Consider the following 19,637-nt stretch of genomic DNA (forward strand, 5'->3'; position numbering starts at 1 on the left):
TCAGACAGCTGTATCAGCAGAAACCTGATGGGCAATCCCAATAAGTGTCGCTCCCAATTGGCTCTCTTTGGAGCTACGCTTCCTGTAGTCACTAACAGACAGCCCCCTGCCCCCATACCTCCTAATATATATGTGTGTGTTAGCAATTTAATGTTTAATGCCAGTCCCCCTTCCCCCTCTCTCCATTCGCCCTGATCACTGTGAGTGCCATGAATTTTTAAAGACATCCCTTCTTTACTGTCCATCTGGGCTCCATCTGCCCAGCTGCTGGTGTTTAAAGCAGACAGAGACACAGGACGGGATACTTCAAAGGCTTTGCACGGCCTCTGGCCCGAGGAGGATAGTGTTCATAAAAAAGGTAGCCTTTTATGCTGGCATGTGCACCACAAAGAGACAACATAATAACTGAAACCTGATTGTTATTGCACATCAACTTTATTTTGAAAAGCTCAGTATTTCTAAAAGGTGATCAGGTCAACACCAGAATGCATGAAATAATAAATGAAGCTGCTATAAATAGTTATCCTTCCTTTTATGTAGGAATTTCGATTCCTAATTTGATTTGGATTTTTAACTCTCTCTCAAAGCTTTCCAAGTTTTTATCAATAATTATGCCATAACAAAGCCTCCACTCAAATCGCCCAGTATTTCAGTGGAGATTGACGGAAACAAATGCATGCAGGTCTCCTAGCTATAGGCTTAATTTAATAACTAGCTGGGAATAAAAATGGAGTGTGATACTGATATATGACATATGACATATCGGGGACGCTCATACATGTGTTCCGTTTGCGGCGGTATCACTGAAATAGCTTCACCAGACATACAAATCAAATAATCCAACAACCCTGGCATTATTTGATATCTGTGTAAATCCTCGCTCTTTTATTTCATTTGGCACCGCTCTGCCTCGGCCAGATATGACGCAGCTGGCAAAATGCCTTGAATAGTCTGATTAATTAATTTAAAACCACAGCGTAATCAGACATCCGACCGGGGCAGACCTCTCGGCTTCATTTAGTCTGACCTTTCAGGCGAAAGAGGCGAGATAGAAGGAAGTTGGCTGGGTGATCCACCAGGAATGCAGGTTTGCTGATATATCTTTCCAACACAGCCTGGGGCAAACCTTGACTAAAAGCTGGGTGTGGGCTGGTTTTAGTTCGCTGAATCCACATCTTGTGTTTATTGGATTTATATTGCGCACGAGAGCTTTTATGATCCTGTTGTTGTCTTGTAAAGTGATTAAGGATGCATTTTTTGGTAACCGTTTCTGTACAATGTTCTTATACATTCTCTCCTGTCCCCTGTGTTTGTAACCACTGCTATGGACCTGTGGTGCCACACTGAGACATTATTTGTGCTGTACAAACATAAAGAAGAAAAAAGGGCAGTTTTCAGTTTGGAAGTGCTCCAACTGCTCTGCACTGATAGAGGCACGCAAAGTTTCTGCTGAGGATCTGAGCTTCCTAGTGGCCACATTATCACCCTCCATCAGGCACATTCCAACAGCCTCCACCCACCTGCCCAAAATAAACTGTACAGTCTTAACCCCTTCCTCTCCACCCAGTGCCCTCCAAAGCACCCTACCAGCATATGACATGTCTGAACACGTGTAATTGTAAGCTAGGAGGTTAGTGCTACCCAACAGACCCTCTTTTCTCCCCCTTCTGTGATAGAGATATTAAGTCTACACCCAAAAACTTTTCATGATATCTTGATAAAAACGGACCATCAGCTCAGGGTTGCTCTGATGCAGCACTAGTTGCCCGTTTTGCGCAGTGATGACAAGTGCAATATTTTAACCAACATAAATTACAGCCTCACGTGTCTTTTAATTGCCACGAGGGCTTGGTGGTATGGACAGGTGGTGACAGGGATTTTTTTGTGGGTGTAGCTTTCCTGGCCTCGATAGCTGCATCATACAGTATCTTTATATGTTTCAGATGATTGCACAAATACTCAGCGGTACATATAATCCCATGAAGCCCTTAATAAGCAGGTTTTATTGGGGGGGTTTTTTGCACAGGGGCATCTATGACTGTGCTGTGCGCATGTCTATGCGCTCAGAGCGCGTCAAGTCAAGTTTGCGCTAAAGCCGTTTGCAGATTTTACCGTTTTCCACATGACGGGGAGAAACCACAAACATTAGGTTCTGAACAAAAAAAGAAGAAGCAAAATAAAATTGGTGCACGCCACATACAAATTAAGGCTGAGGTCAACAATTTTGATTTGCTTGAGGATAGAATTATCAGGGGACAGACTGTCTTCGTTGTGCCAGGCCACGGCTGCAATTATTTCCATCGACTGTAATCATCTGAGGGCAAAATAAGTGGATGTTCAAGACTGGAAAAACCTGGTTTTACAACGTTACAGACTGTCGAGGAACACCGTGGGCTCGACACAGATTTTACTGTTGTTACCCAATTCCCTATATCATGCCACAATGCTGAGTTCCCTCTTCTCAGGCTTTAAGTTGTATAGGCGTGACACAGTGTTGCCCAATCTATTGGGTATCTGACCAGTCACGGTGCTGACTGTCTTGATTATATAACGGTCTGCTGCACTAACACAGCCCTGTCTGATCCTCTGCTGACTGAGGTGCCATGATAAAAATAAAATAATAATAATAATAAAAACCCAGAAGTATCCATTCAAGTTGTTCACACAACATTTACAGAGGGAGGGGTGGACTATTTAGAGAAGCAGACTATAGGTTTTAGAGAATTTGAGTCCACATGCTCTGTAATTACAAGAAATGCGCCTTAAATGACATAATCTATAGTTTGGCTTAAAACTGGAGCACATGTCAGCTAGGAGCAACGTGGCAAAGACGTTTGACTTAAAAACAAATAAAAACTAAAGTTAATTGTATTAAAAGCTTCTTTTCCCCTCTGAAGCAGTTTAGCAGCTTGTCTGTTATCTGTCCTGATAAAATATGTTTTATGGTTAGAATTGTGCGACAGGACGTGAGGTTGCACTTTGATGGTGGCTTTCCTTATGTAATAAACTGCTGAATGTGATAGCGGGTTAGTGTATATTACATTTTTAAACTGGCAAAACAACATTTAGTTGTCACACCATGCAGAAGTAGTTTTGTTGTTTTTTTTTATTTAAGGAGGCTAAAAATACTTCTCTGTGAGCAGTTTTGCAATTTGCATAATTGCACATTTTAGAAATAATAAAGCTTATTTTGCTACTAATCTAAGTATTAGGGTTTGTATTTTGCTTTTCTTGTAGGAAAACCGCATCATCTGTGTGTCCTGTTTGTGTCAAATTTAAAAATAAATACAGCAAAGAATTCAGCTTTATATCATCTGAAATAAACTTTTAACCAACCGTCTTCCCGCTTGCGTTCCCTTTTTATCGACAGCTGCCCTCTATCCAAACTTAGCTGTTGACAGTCTTAAATCTCTTCACGTAAACAGCCTGTCTTTATTCCACCAGGGCCTCCCTCATAATATCCAGCCCACTAGCATGTTTACAGTAAACGCCAGCATGGCAAAGCTGTTAACATGCACTCTAACCCACCCACAGCCCTTCCTGAGCCCTCTGAGCTCCTCTTCCTCAGCTTCCAGTCCTTCAAGACCGTTCCAAGGAACAACTTTCTTTCATTCTTAGTCCACATTAGTTGGAAAATCAAAAATCTCACCAGGCACCAAGCTACCACCAGAAGAAATTGTCTCTTCAATCATCTGCCTTGACCAGACTGTGAAGTGGCAAAGGCAAACTGAAAACCCTCACCTTAGCCTTTATCAACATTTTGCCCGGTAGCTAGTGCTAATTTCCCACCCTGGTCAGATTACATCACATGCCGCTGAGAAAGTGCAATGGAGTTTTAATGTGAATGGCTTGAGGGCCAGATGTGGCCCACTGGTAAACAACAAATATTTTAGACTAATCTGGCTTCTTTGGCCAGAGTCCCTCCAGTCTACAGCCCTTAATACCATCAATCAGCAGTAATGACAGCAACAGTTAAAGCTGCGGACCTTCAAAAGACTTAAATGGCAATTACAGCTGGGGCAAAGATATAAGAAATAAGTGTTTATGCACGACAGAGTATTATAATTTACAGTGCTATTACTGAATTGGTCACATTTTAATAGTAAGAAGACCTCTACTCTGATTCACTTGTATCACCAGTTTGTTTAACCATTTTACCCAGCTCGGACTGAATCTGAAATGCGTACATCCAGTTGCATTCACATAATCGCCTGGTATCTGGGAGATTGTTGCCAGCAGGGGGGTTAAAGTGGGCCAGAATGATCCAGAATGGTGCTCAGACACTTTCGGTTAATGAGCAATCAAATCTGATTGGCACATTTCCATTTTCACAAACTGCAATGGCTCATTTTAGCCAGTGTCACAGAGTCAGTGAGGTCACTCCAAGATCCTGCCTGCACGCTTCCTTCCTTTTTTTGTCTCATTTCTGTGATTTGTTCATGGTGTAGATATAAAGGTGTGTTCGAGGTACAGAAGTGGACTGAGTGATTCAAATAGCTCGATTAATAAGACACAGAAAAAAAACACATGTTAGTGTGTGATCATTTTGCTCCCCAAGCTGGAGAAAAATGCAAGCCACAATGGCAAATGTAACACGGCATTATATAATGCACAACGTAGCTGTTCCTCCCCACACACACACATCTGACCTTAGGGTTCCCCCACCTGCCAAATCCGACTTTAACCTCTAATTGTCATTGCAGACCTCCACACAGTAACGGACCAGAAAGTGATGGTACCTGTCTGAACTGCTCCTCGTAGGTCCAGTCTCCGTGGTCCTGCCCACTCAAATGGCTATGCGTGGTATGTGAATGCAGATGTGCTCCCACTGCTGAGCGGGACTCCTGCTCAACACTGGGACGGACCTTCAGGAGCTGGGAATGGGGGTTAAGCTGGCGGTGAGGCAGCAGGAGGATGCCCTTGCCAGGGGCCACTGCATCATGACCCGTAGGCAGACCTTCCTCTCCAAGGTCATCCTCAAAGTCTTCTTCCATCTCACCTTCAAAGTCCTCCTCGTCCCATTTCTGTTTGCTGTGTGCGTCACAAATACATTTATATATTGAAACACTACACTACACACAGAAACTAATCACTGAAATTTTCAGAAAGGTCCAGCAAAGAAATTCACTTACATCTGTTCCTCTTCATCTGACCCCATCATGTCCTTGTATTGCTCCTCTCCTTCATCGTTGTCCTCATCATCGCCTTCCTCGTCACCACCGCTGCTGCGCTCTGACATGGGGCTGTCCGACACCCTTTGCAGCCCTGCCGCCGCGGCACGCATGGCTGCAAGAGCCGCTATCTGAGTCTGCTCTGTCTCAGGTGCCGGGCTCCCTATCAGCTCATCCCCTCCGGCCGTACGGACCTGAGTCTGTTGGGAGGCGGCTTGCTGCTGTAGCTGCTGCTCCATCAGTAGCTTGGCCCTCTGCTGCCTGTGCAGATTTTCCATGACGGCCTGCAACTTCATCTCCAGGGAAAGTGGCAAAGCGTTCAGAGGCCTTCTTTCCCCTCCCTCCCCTGCTGAAGGAGCACCAGTCGAAGGCCAGTCAGGGGTCAACAATAGGGGGAGCAATAGCCAACTGAACCTGCGAGGAGGCAGCTAGCAGCTCGCTGTAGGTCTGGAGGTTACGGTTATGAGGAAATGTGGGTCTCTGAGGGGGAGTGAAAGGTGAAAAAAAGAGGAGCTCGCTGACAAGCAGTCAGAGGTTGGCTGCAGTTCTGAAGACAGAGGCCTCTCTCTTGTCTCAGTGGTTTTTTCCTACAGTTGGGGAGAAACCGAAGCCGGTAGCAGAGGTGGCTGGTTCAGAGAGGCACAAGACGTGGAAGTAAAGGAGGGAGTACAAGTCTTTGCTGACAGCCTACAAAGACCTGAGGAAGAGAAAGAGCAGAGCGTCAGATTGCCACTTCCCACTCTCTGTAAAGATCATTACCTGTTCAGATCACCCGTGATACTCATCTAGTAGTTTCTCCATTTTTAATTTTCTGGTTTCAATAATCCTGCAAGAAAACTATTCACTATCACTATTTATGAATAAACAAAAGTTCTGTAAAATCTCAGCGCTACCCTGTCTACTCAAAAAAGGAAAACACAAAGAAGAACAAAATGTTTAATATTACTAACAAAAATGCAAATTGTAATTCGAGATTCCTGTGAAACACAAAATAACAACGTACATTGTGAAGGATTAGTCAAACAAAACAAAACACGCGAGGAACAGGACAAACTGTTTCAACCTCAACAACAAGAGGAAGTGAAATCACAGGAAGAACCATCACTTTTTTTTACCTGGTTGGCTAGGAGTGGAGATGAATTTCAGCCTACTGGCAAAAGATTTTAGACAACGCTGTCTCAGGTTGAATTAATATTCACACAAGCGTCACATCACTGAGGCTTCACTGCTGTGTTTTCCCCTTTAAGAGTGAGACACACAGTGGGGAGTTTTCTGAAAGTCACGTAGGTTGCAGTTGTTCTCCTACACACCTGCTCCATAAGTGCCCAGGTATGCAAAGCAGGCTGTACTATAAGCAGTGACCTTCAACCTATCGACAGTAACGACGCCTCAAAGATCCCCTGCTAAACCCCGCTAACCTAGAATCTGGTCAAAATGCTAAGAGGCGTGGGTTTGGGGAGGCCGTGTTTAGATCAGTCACATACAGATAAGAGCAGAGTCGGCAGCACGAGGGGAAATGAAATTCAAGTGCAGGTGCTGGACATGCCAAGCTCCAGTCATGACAAGAAGCAGCAGTGACTGTACGCCAGTACTCATTCGGCTATGCTGACTAATATATGAAAGAAACTGATCTCGATAACCACCATCTGGCACGATCTTTGTCTTTCACAAACTTCAGATTTTGCGTTGTGTGCTCATTGAGTATCCTTTAAATGAAAGCATGAATGATCGTCTTTTCGAGGTTAGCTCAATCTGTATCACAACTACATGCAACGCAGCGGCACACAAACACAGTTCTTTAATTGTTTTTCCAGCTGATATCTCAGGCTTGCATTTGCGTTTCTTACAGATGACAACATCTATGAATCCCCTTTGAAAATGTGACCAGCACAGCACACCTCATCATTACAGGTATTTTCTTGAGCACAGAGGTTGTTTTTCTCCAGCGTGCGGCTAACTGGAATTACACAGGAAATCTCACCAGAGTTTCACGGGTTTGGTAGTATAATTACATGTAGGCACGAGAGGGTAAACAGCGTATCCACTTTTCAGGCCCGCGGTTTCTTGAGGCTTCCAACTGAAAGCCATGGTGCCACTCACAGGAAAATGAACCTTTTTCCATATCTTGTGTTTACATACCTGTGAATACTTGATAAGAACACATACAAGAATCCTGGCAATTGCCAAGAGATGTGTTTTTCCAATCAGCCAGTTTCTCAACAAGACATTCAAATGGAAAACAACAGCTTCTGCAACATTATACCTGTGTGACTCATGCGAAAGATCAACTTACATTTGCACAACATTAGTAATCTACAGAGAATTAATTGTGCACGACACAAATGACACACCAGGCCGATGAATGAAAATTTGCACACGACACTATAAATTTAGGTGCCGTTTATGTTCCTGCACCTCCAAAATAAGTATACACTTCTTATACACCGAGTATTACAGAGTCACAGTCTGGAGTTAGGTGCAGCAAGAAGTCAAATTCAACAGCAGAGCTGAAACCCTGCAGCTCATTCTGAGAAAATGCACTTCAGAAGCACAAACGTCTTCCACTACTAAGACTCGAAAAGCTTCAGAGGTGTTTGATAAAGTGCAAGTTACATCCCCTCACCCCGACATTATCACGCACCAATAAAAACCACAATAGAAATATTTCAGCCACTCTATACCATGGTGTTAAGAGAAATGTTGCGCAAGGAAACAAGAGCTGTGAAACTTTGTTTCCACATAGGGCGAAGGAAGTGACAACTGACGGAGCAGATGTAGTAAGGCAGCTGACAGATATTCAATATTGATTCAGTGCATTCTTTAGGGGCAATCGAGACGCAACTGAACGCCTGCAGTTGTCAGAGGGAAAATAAAGCAGGATTACGGCGCCTCGATGAGCTGGATCTGGTTCGACTGAAACAACTTGTGCACGTTGTGTTTACAGAGGGATCCAAGGGGAAAGACGCCAAGAATGACAGGAAGCAAACTCTCGACTATCCAGTAGCAATAAAGCACTAAATGACAAACAAATTCAACAACGCACTCGCACACGTTATCTTGATAGCGCATTTTGCTTAAAGTGTTTTTTTAAGAAGTCACACATCACAGTCACGCAATTTCTGGTGTTCACTTCATGTTTGTGCCATGAGCATTACAGCTCCGGATACTGCGCCCCCCCCTCTCTCTCTCTCCCTGTCATCTTGTCATATATGTAATTTCAAAGACAGAAGTGATTACAACAAAGCTCGTCTGTTGACTCTTCCTGTGCAGGGGGAAGCAGAAGTGGTCTCTTTGTTTCATGCCACTGATGATCAGTAACATGATTTCCTTCATGCTAGATGGTGCAAATTATATTGCACCACTACATATGTTCTCCCCACTTCCCCAAATGAGGAGGTGCGCTTACTTCTAAAGACTTTCTATATGCATTGCAAACGACTACATTGTTGTTCTATACTGCCTGAACTAAAAGAAAATCTGAATATCGTCGAATTTTTCTCATTTTATGTCTGATCCTAACCAGAAATTCAGCTTTTCAGATTTTAGGTTTTCAGTTACGAGATAAGATATTTCTTTTTAATGTGAAACAACAAATCAGCTTCAGTTTTCCTTGGTTTCCCTGCTATCTGCCAAAACCTCAAATATTTGCTGTTGATTACCACACAAAAAAAAAAGGTGTGTGGGGGAAACCTTAAAAAAAACCAAAACAAGTAATAAGCGAGTAAGATGTTAACACGTATACATCTGTGCAGTAGAACTATATAAGCTTCTCACTTTTTGCATGAGCACCACATATTTTTGCCTGTGCGCCAAATGTTTTTTTAAATCGTCTTTGCTGTCTGTCAGCAAAAAACAACAACATTTTCATGCTTCCATGGATCATTTCAGATGCTATTATTTCAAGAACACCTTGATTTGTTTTGGAGCTCTGACTTGTGAAGAGTAGCTAGATGACTAGTTTTTAATCCCGGTCAAAGGGGGTGGGTGGGGGGGGACCTTCTGGTTTATATTAGAGTCATAAAGCCGGGTGCTTATTAACAGCAGGATTCGGGGAGTTAAGAGCGCTTAAAAGAACTGATGCACTGCCACTACTCCTTTTTAACTACAGCAAAATGGCCAGAGGTTGACTCTTGAGTGAGTGATAAGGCATTTAGTATCTAGACCACAGCTTGCTGTGAAATTTGCAGCGAAGCTGTCTGAGTGGCAATGGGTGATTTCCCTTAAAACCCCCTTCTGGGTCTTCTTTGTACTGTGCTACATGTGAGAAATCAGCGTTCATGGGGGAAATGTCTCCACATCTTCGACAAGTTACATGAGGAATATTTAGAATATTTAGAAGCTGCTGTTCCACTAAGAAATTCTGTGTGTACAAGATCCTGTGGCAAGAAAACAAACAGCTTTCACGCCCTGTCTGTCTTCCTTTTTTGACAGTCAAAATGCTTTACAAACTCATTTACACCAAACAAATTATACCATGGTGTTGCTCCTTCTCTGGGAAACATTTCCATATCTCAGTATGTCGGGAAAAGGGGTTAACTCAGGAGTTTCTGAGAACTTGACGACAGCAGACAACTTCCTCTGCAGTTTTACTGCCACCTTTACGAGGGCTTATTGGACAACAACCCCACCAACATCTGGCTTTTGTAGTCAGTGGGAACAGGCACAATGGCCATTCATTCCTGTGTAAGTAGTCATGAGTATTTATCGCATCCAGCAACCTCTGTCACCTGCCTCCCACAGTGCTTCAAAACCAGAAACATGGCTCAGATATTTATTTATAAAGCATACAAGCTACACACCGCTAAACCCTCAGGTTTAGTCTTCCATTCGGACTAAACTGCAACAGTCTGCCTCCAAGTCTGTATTTACAACAAATGGATCAATTATATAGAACAGCACTTTATATGCACAACCAAATTATGAAGAATAGATCTCACAGGGACCACCGATAAAACCTCTGGAAGAAAGTCCTCTTATTTATAACAGTCCTCTTATAAAAAAAAACAAAACTCTGGCATTTGTGTGGATATATTCCTTGGGTTCATTTAACAGCTAAGTCTAAGTAGACACTACCTGCTGGGATAGATAGCAGGAAACCATGAGTGGGTGAGAGGAATTGAGGAACCACTGGCACAGAAACGTAAGCAGCTGGATGAATGGGGTATAAAAAAAGAACACTAGCAGCTAATGGGTTAACCCTGTTTTTTTAAACCCACATTTGGGAAGTGGAAGACTGCAAGGTCTGAGCAAACAGGACAGAGTGATAAGAATGGGAGCTAAGGGTCTAATTCCAACAAGATAAAGTGACCCAGGCTGGCTCAACATACAAGCACATACAGACTCTTGATAAATGAAAGGAAAACCCTGAACCCTTAACCCCATACACAGAGGAAGGATCTGGTGGCTCTGTTATGCCTCCACGCTCCCTAAGAGGACAGGTTTGCCACATCTGTCCTCTTGGAGAGCGTGGAGGGTGAGGGTGTCACAGCAAATACATACAAAGCTGTTCAATTGATCATCTTTAACTTGAGATGAAACATTTCTATGCTGATGTGAGAACTCTCTTCCAAGATGGCATCGCCCCCATCTACAAGGAGCCACAAAATGGCTTGGTTACACCTGTGACTCTCTCCACCACCTTTTGATTTAGGACAAATCAAAATCGTCCTCCTACAAAGGCAGACTGAAGCCTTTCTGATGAAAGACTCTTTAAGTTGAGATTTTCTTTTAATTTGATTCCCGTCTGTTTATGTTCAAGAATGGCTGCGTGCGATTTTCACTCTTGAACCAAAACCATTCATTTGAGCAGGATTCATCTTTGCAGACTTTGTTCATAAACCCACCAACATACAAAAAAGCACTGGGCTCACACACGCCCGTATGATGCTTTCGGCATGCGTGCCACAATGAGCAATGAAAGAAAGAACGAAAAAAAATTCTCAGAGAGAAAGAGGAGCATTAAAACCCAAGGGTTTTTCCTCAGCGGGTACGTTCATGTGCCAGCAAGATTGCAGATTGTTTATCTTGCATTTCACATTTGGAATAAAAGTGTTAATTTCCTTTCATGTACTGAAACAACAAACCACCTTTTTCCTGATAAAACATCTGCGGTTTGAGATGAGCCGTGTGAGGTCTCTGCAGGTCCTGAAACTAGATATTAAAATGAATGTCTGTCTGTTCTGCTTGACTTAAAATCTGAGAATTAGATTTTTTTAAAGCTGTAATCTGCTTTTTGTGCCTCGTCTCGGCGTACTGCTCGCTGACGTGAGTGGGTGGGTGACATTGTAAAAGTTGTTTCGGTTTAGTTTCCGTAGATGGTTCGTGGTGTACGTTCTTTCTTTACATCTGGTTTAAATAAAAAAAAACAAAAGACAAAAAAAACAAGCTCAATCCAAATGGACGTGCAGACAGACTTAAATGGCATCGATGTTTTAACGCGATGCGGGTTAACTGAAATCCTGCAAGTTGTTACAGCATTCAGCATGCTGTCATGCGTCGATAGTTTGTACCATACTGTTACGTTAGTAGAGAAACAGGCTTTGTACTGATGTTATCAACAACATTCCCGGGCAAACATACGTCTGCCTGCCCCTCCTGAATATTTCTGTCTGTCTTTACTTTTAATATCAACGCTCCGTCGACTCAATCGTCACACCTGAATTTATCACATTATTACACCACGGTGCTCTCTGCAGCAAAGTTTACACACTTTTCTCAACAAATAAAGTAACACAAATTATTTAAATACTACACACTGGAGATCGCAGAAGAAGAAGAAAAAAAAATGCAACCACACCCATTCTACTTCAAACTGTTTATGTATACAAGCTGCTTTCTGCGTACACTAATTTACATATGATCCTTTTAAATAAAATAAACATATACTTGAACAGAGAAAATACTTAGCTCGCACACAATTACCTGCAGCAACTAAGAAATAGGCAGAAATCGTTACTTTAATTAACAAGTTGCGTTCTCCTCCTGAGGCAAAACATTAACCGGAAAGGCTGTTAACCTGAAACTGAAATGAACAACACGCCTGTAATTTCAGGTAAGCAAATATTTTAGTCGGAACACAACAACTATTGCAATAAAGAAAGAGAATCGACTGAGTTAGTCACAATAAAGTGTACTTTTCAGTCTTTATTTATGTCCACTGTGTGCATTCAAATAGTTAACATGCTGCTTGGATATTAACTGAGGATAGCATTTAAAATGACAGATGTTTGAAGCAAAGGATTCACGATTACTTCTGAATCTACACAAAAAGGGAAAAAAAGGAACGGGGTGGGGATAACAGCAAAAAGTCGGTTAGTGGTGCTGGTCTTGATTATGCCTCACTCTTGCATTCCTCGCAGTATTACCTCGTAAGGCAATAACACAGGCTCCATTGAACCCCAGTGGAGCAACAACAAGATCATTGAGGAAGTGTCGCACAGGCCGGTCACGTATTTTCCACTGAACCCTACCAGCAAGTCTAGGCCAAATCTGATTAGCGCCAGCTATGCTATAAATTAAGTGGGCATATAGCAGCAATAATCCAGCGATCCACTTCTCAGCAGTGAAATCTGTGGCCATCAGGCAACAGGATTAAGCTGTGGACGCGAGCGAGGCTAATAATGTTTTGCATGCTAAAACCACCGTATGATCTACAGTGTTCTGATTTCACTCGAAGGAAATGTAAAAAGCCTCGGCATGGCAATTGGAAACAGAGGAAAGTCACTGCTCCTTGCTCACATGTCTGAAACACTCTGAAACAATATGAGTAGTATTATTACTAATAAGCAACTGTAAACAGTGCGAAAGGAAAACTGCTGAAGTTCAATACTTCTAGGAAAATGAAAGGAAATCCTAAAAATCATAAAAAGATTCAATTATAAGGCTGGATACTGATATATGTAAGTCAGGTAAAGAAAAAAAAACAATACGAGCTGCTTAAAAGAGGTCATAGAATAACCACAGGAACAACATGTTACCATGTGTGTGGAAAGGTTTGCATTTCTGCACGTCAGACACAAGTAACTTCAAGGCCAAACAACTGACAAGGAAAATGTTTCTCTGTTAGACAGAAGACCGTCCCTAACTGCCTGAAAAGTTATCAGCTGAACATTCAAATAAAAAAAAAAAAAAGAAGAGGTCTCTGCTGATTCAGCTGAAACGTTTGCTGCTGATAATGCCTCGCTGGTGGATATTGACTTTGCCATGTTACAACCCTACGAGAGCTTCGAGCAGACACTGTATTATTACAGGAGCAGACATAAATCTCATGTGACGACAGCTCTGGTGGGGAGACGCAGACCATTCTTAAGGAGGCCATCGCAGTCTGTGCTGCAGTGAAAACAACAGATGACATCAGTATTTTTATGGTTAACTCTCTCATGGCTCGACAGTTTCATTTATACCGGCTTGTACCCGTTCTTTGTTGTTTTGTTTTGCTTTTTTTTTTTTTCATTTTTCTTTTGTGCAGCTAAACCGCAACCTGAAAAAACAACAACAACAACAACAACAACAAAAAAACAGTTTTCTGAAACAACTTCCAGAGAAAGTGAACAAACAAGTCACATCAACAGATCAGTGCTTTCATTTTAGGCAGCTGTTACTGTGTCCACTGATCCATGTTCATTTCTGCTTAAGCTTTCACTACATTACTCTGTGTCTATTCCTTTTATGGTTTATGGTTTTTTAAATACAATTAGTGCATTTAATCAAGCCACCTGTACTTCTAATATTAATATTAACTACTTTAGTACCTCCAGTGATTACTATAAAGGCAGTTACCAGGTAAGAACTTTGCCCTGAAAAACAGAAGCTCAGGAGACAGGCTGCGTGTTGCAGCTCGCAGGTTTCAGTGCACTGCCATTGTGGCTCCGGAGTGATGATATGACGCCGCTTCGTCTAGCATGGGAAAGGTGGAGGGGGGGCATTTTTCATTGAATGGCATGAAAACTGGATTAACTTGTCGGTTTATATAGAGACTACATGGTCACGTCACTACATTGTGATCTTTTACAATCCATCCTTTTGTGTGTACACGGTTGATGGATGATTGGAAACCTAAGATAAAGACTTCTTTGCACACAGAGAAAAGAAAAAAAAAACCACTGCTGGTGGTCAGTTCTGTATTAGATGTGGATTAAACATCTCTGCCTAATAAATAGCAGCAGCTTGATCTGCTAGCAAAGGATTTATATTTGATTAAATTAGTTTTGGATTACTCGGGTGGGTTGTTAGTGCCAGCTGACACAAACGTAATGCTAAATGTAACAGAAATGCTTCAGGTCTGATGGACACGTCAACATGTTGCAGCTGTGGCCTGGTATCCGGGCAGATGAGCACGGGGCACCTGTCTGGCGCCGAACCCACTGCGTTCACAAAGCTTACATCTGTCTGAGCAGGTTGGTTCAGGACCTGCGGGCCATCCCAAAGCCTTAGTCCTTTCCTTTTGCCTACGTCACTGTCAGGCCTGCTGGGATTCCCTCATGACTTCAGCCCACGTAATGAAGTAACTGTATGGGTTTTTTTCCCCTGCATTTTTTGGCTACAGTTAAAGGCCCACGTGCTGAACAGTGCCTTCAGAAAAGCAGCTTTTGGCACAAGAACAGCTGAAAGGGAGCCAAGCCGCGCTGCCTCCCACTACTTTAATGGCAGGAAGGCTTGTGGTGTGCAGACAGCACTCAACATTCACAGTAATACAATCTCTGCTGATACAGAAGCATTCAAGTAGTCAATGCAGTCCTTGAGCCAAAGCCTACACCCCTTGGGAGTTACAGGAAGGGTGACAAATTAAAGCAAGAAAATAGCCCTGAACACAGTAAAAGGTTTATAGTTTGATAAGAAAACAAGTAGACTTGTCTGTCCTGTCTGAGCATGTCTTCCTGTCATTAACTCACAGCCACTAACCAGTTTAGTGGCCAACTGCCAGTGTCTGCCGTTCACTCAGCCGTGATGCTCGGAGGCAAACTGAACAAGCTATTTGCATGTGACACTTACTACTTCCAAATGATCTTCAAATACACTTGGGCTGAGATCAGGCACCGCTGACGACAGGAAGCTATGTGGATTTTTGCTTGTAAATGACAACGTGACACTCCCTCATGCTAATATGTGCATTTGGCAAGCTGAGAAACAGTGAGGTGTGAACCTACCAGCGGCACAAACTGCTTAACCCTGGAAAACCAATGGGGTCAGAGCCGACCCCATTGGTTTTCTAGGGAAACCATGGGGTCAAATTTGACCCCATGGTTTCTCCAGGGTTAAGACAAAAAGAAGAAGAAAAAGTGGATTAAAAGAAAAGCAGAAGTCTGGCTCTACATGGAACACACATGACTAATATATAACCTGAGATATAACCTGAGATGGTTTCAATACAGATAATCCCAAACGGCAGATTAAAGAAGAAGCCAGAAGGGAATATGTTAAACAGCAGGAGAAAGAAAACAGAAAACACACTCCGGGGAACCAAGAACAAATGATACCAGCAACAGAAAGCAGGCATATCAGTAGAAGCCAATGCAATGAGAAGACAGACGTGGCCATTGGCCAACCCACAATACATGTGTCAGCAGGACTGATATCTAGATGATAGCAGGCTCAATCGCCTACAATAATAAGCGAAACAAAAAAAAAAAAAAAAAAAAAAGCAATGAGTGAGAAACGCATTACATTTTTTGCTTTGAATGCCAGTCATTTCATTTCTAATCTACAATGAGCCAATCACAATGTAAAATAAAAGCCTGGCTTGGTTCAGCTGCCTTTCCCTATGCTGCTGGTCAAAGGATACCATATGGAGAGGGGACCAAACAGATTAGCGGTGCAGTTTTTCTAAGGTGATTGAGGAATGGTGGGGCGTGGGTGCCATGATCAGGACCTGGAAATCTCTGTTAAGATGATGCCAAGTTCTGCGACTCAGCAGCTCACACTTTCTTTGTGTCTGTCAGCAACAACTTAAGAAGTAATTACGCCCACTCAGATGCGGGACGGCTCTCAACCTTCCTGGCGGCGTCTTCTCCTGGTTCACCTTTTTGGGTTTCATAAACACCCGTCCTCATCAATTTGTGTGCATGCTGAAAACTTTTGCAAAATTGATGACCACACAAAGAACATTTCAAAACCGTGCCTGTGACCTCAAACCACACAATGGACCACTTTGTTGCATTTTTGCAACAGAGAATCATGAATCTGAATCTAATCCTTTGATTAATAGCACAAAGATATTAGCTTTTTTTTTTAACTTTTACAAAGAATCACTCATCCTGATGGAAGGGAAAAGCACCTAAAACCACCTTTAAATAAGACAGTGAAACCAGACTTGACTGTTTTTTGTGTCATAAATGTTTAATGTCATCCAGACAAATGTACTCTACGGGGCATTTCCTGTGCCTGTACTCCACTGTCCCCTTTACTTGGGGAGAAACTTTAACAGTAACCACAAACCAAATGTTAGTCAGTTTTGGTTGTGGCTGCGGGGTTCCTCGTAAGACAAAGCAGGCTATTATGAGAGAAATACAGTTTGAGGGCCTCTCGACTCTTTTGGATGAAACGTTAGCCGTCCCCCTTTTTGCACAACTGCGGACGTCACATGAAAACAGTCTGCAGGGCTCATACTGTGGACTTTCCCACTACCATGCTGTAGCACTCAAGATGGCACATTGTGTCCAAGCCACCACTGTGACGCGACTTTTCTTTGGAATATTTTTGACTGGACTTGATTTTATCTAGCTGCGTCAGAGTTGCACTTACACAGAAATGTCAGCAACTTACGGGATTTTATTTTTTTTTACGTGTAAGAAACTGAAAAAAACCTTGAACTCTAGTGAAGATCATCTCATTCAGACATCTCGTGTAGGGTTATTTTCACATCTTTATGTACATCTATTTTCTTACATTTTTATGTTTTTGGTTGTTTTTTTGTTTTTTTTTTTACATCAGAGTAGTCCATACTCCCAAGAAAGATTTGAGGTTTTCAGAAGTAATTTCAGGTTTAACACAGTTTTATTTTCAGTGTAAGTATTTAACTTCTTTCCTGGGTACAATTCTTAACCTGGAAACCTGACAGTCTGTACTTTGACTGACAGACGTGTGTAAGCCTTTGAAAAGCATGTCACCCCTGAAGGAATAGAACTTCCTTGATGAGAAGCTTCATTCATTCATTCTTCTTTTTTTAGTGCAGGTTGTAGGCAATTTCACAGCCATCAAATTGCCCTAGAGGCCTTTATATAAACATAATCCAGAGAGAGGGAGCACTTAAGCCATGTACTTAATTGTTGATAAGATTTGCAAAGTCTACTTACTTTTTGATAGGTCTTTATTTGTTCATCTATTTGCTCCCTATACTACCAAGACTTCTTTATCCTGAAGCATTGTGATTACAGGTAGTCAGATAATTTTTTTTTTAAAAAGCTGGCATTGATACTGAAAGGCTTATTAACGCAGGAATTCACACAGTCAACATTCATCTCTTCTTTTCCGCTCTAACATGAAAAACTAATGCTTTTTGCTCTGTGCTAGAGCTTAAATTCCGCCAAATTACGTTGGTTTGGTTTCCTTCTTCGGAGGAAAAATGCAGCGCTGACCCTGTCCACGTCTGCTATTGGTCATCTGGTTCCAGCTCCGCCTCTTTTATGTGAAAGGACAGAGCTAGATTAGGAAAACCTGGTTTTACGTCCACTGTCGCGTGACTGTGGAGCTACATATGTTAACCTTGCTTCTTAGCACAGGCCTTTGGGGCTGCCTGCTCTTACTAAAGTGAGTGACATGAAGCAGTCTTAAAAACCTGCTTCAAAGTAGTCCATAAAGCCACCTTTTGGTCTACGGTGACTCCCCCCCTGCAAAAACACCACCACCACCTCTCTCGTCCCCTCCCAGCTAATGCAGAACATGGCAGCCAGACCTCCAGTGAAGGCCCCAGCTGTACTTGCAGTCACATGCGCTGGCTTTTATATCTAACTTAAAGGGCAATGGGATGTACTTATGTTACACAATCATACAGTGGATGTGTAATGGCGGTGTAAAACAGTGGGTTCGAGCTCTACGGGACGCGGCGTCAGACGTCGTTCAAAATGTATATGTGTATATATTTATATACGTTTATTTACAACCCCCACACACATACTTTAATTTGCACTTTTAGCCGCCAAGATTTAACAGCAAGAAAAACGCGCTTTGTCCGTTATTGGCACGTAACGAAGCCGGTGTGTAGTGTGACTAATCCTCCTGCAGTGTGAACCTACGGCTTTACGGTTGGGACGTGGTTGAAGTGACAACGTAACGGTCAGAAATCGACTGATAGCCCTTATTACTACGGTGACACGGTTACCAGGTAACACCAGAGACGAACTCTGCTAGTTATTAAAATGACAACTTTTTCTATTTTTACCCTTCATAGTATTAATAAATATACACACACACATATATATATATATAAATATTTGAGGGGTGTTGGGGGATTAGTTTACAAAGAAGTGCCCTTTCAATCAGCGTGTGGTTAATATCTAACCGTTGTGAGTGATTCACGGTCATTGAGTCCATCCGCTACCTTTGCAATAGGCAATTAATCAGACATTTGAAAGCGTATCGATAAAAAAAAACTGCGTCCTTTCTAATAAATGACGAGACAAACACAAGGAGGAAGCCACGGAAAAGTGAACGGAGTTTAAAGGGTAGCTCGGGCACAAATAAAGCGAGCGAGACAGAGAGAGAAAAATAAACTTACCACATCGGCTTCCGTTCGGTATTCTCACTCCTCAGAACCGGAAGAAACATTCCTTGTTTTCTCCGACTCTGAATCCCGACTGCTCTCGCTCTCACCGGTTACGCGCAGGGGAAAAAGCCCCGGAACGAGGTCGAAGAGAGGTGATTAGCATGTATATCGACTAGAAATGAAGTGGCTTCATGTGACTGCATGATACCCACTCGATCGGCTCGCGCATGTAATTGTGTTTTTTAGAATTTGCGTGGCGCTAGACAGACACGGAGACAGAGAGAGAGAGAGAGGCGTGGAGAGACTCTCCGGTTTGCACACTCACATCATTGGTTGACAAACAGCAATCAGATGCAAATTCCTAACCTCTGAATCAGCAGGGGCCAGCCCTCCCACCTCACCCCAACCTCTCCTCCTCTTCCTCCCGGACGCCCCCAACCCCCGCGGCAGGGTAAGTGCAGGGCTATAAAGTTGGAGTGGGGCAGAAAGCTGGGGACGTTAGAGCAGATGATGCAAACTTCAGGCACACTTTGCATTTGGTGTCCCTGTGGTATTTAACAGATGGACAGTAGCAGGTGAATTAAAGTAAACGTAGCAGTGTCAACAGACGTCAGAAGTAGCGGCGCAGAAAGAGAAGGGGGAAAAGGTGTGGTTTAATGTGCGGCATTTCGTGGGCCTATTACAGGGGTTTAAAATGTGAATAAGTAAAAATAAAACGTAGCGTAGAGCAGAAACAGCCACTTGCGTAAGGACACAGTGAAGCTGTT

The 19,637-nt window shown here is 42.7% G+C and overlaps 1 protein-coding gene across 1 annotated transcript in view; it reads right to left on the minus strand.

Annotated features, from left to right (window-relative positions):
* Window positions 1-19,200, minus strand: part of arid3a (AT-rich interaction domain 3A) — a 45,813-nt gene extending 26,613 nt beyond the window's left edge. The window contains exons 1-3 of the mRNA XM_006792034.3: window positions 18,883-19,200; window positions 5,133-5,868; window positions 4,740-5,031 (exon numbers count right to left, since the gene is read on the minus strand). Of these exons, the coding sequence (XP_006792097.1) occupies window positions 4,740-5,031; window positions 5,133-5,467 (627 nt within the window). The 5' untranslated portion in view covers window positions 5,468-5,868; window positions 18,883-19,200. The remainder of the gene's footprint in view (window positions 1-4,739; window positions 5,032-5,132; window positions 5,869-18,882) is intronic.
* Between the last annotated feature and the right edge of the window lie 437 nt (window positions 19,201-19,637).

Source organism: Neolamprologus brichardi, chromosome 15 (assembly GCF_056152115.1).
Source record: "Neolamprologus brichardi isolate AB-2024 chromosome 15, ASM5615211v1, whole genome shotgun sequence".
Taxonomy (NCBI): Eukaryota; Metazoa; Chordata; class Actinopteri; order Cichliformes; family Cichlidae; genus Neolamprologus; species Neolamprologus brichardi.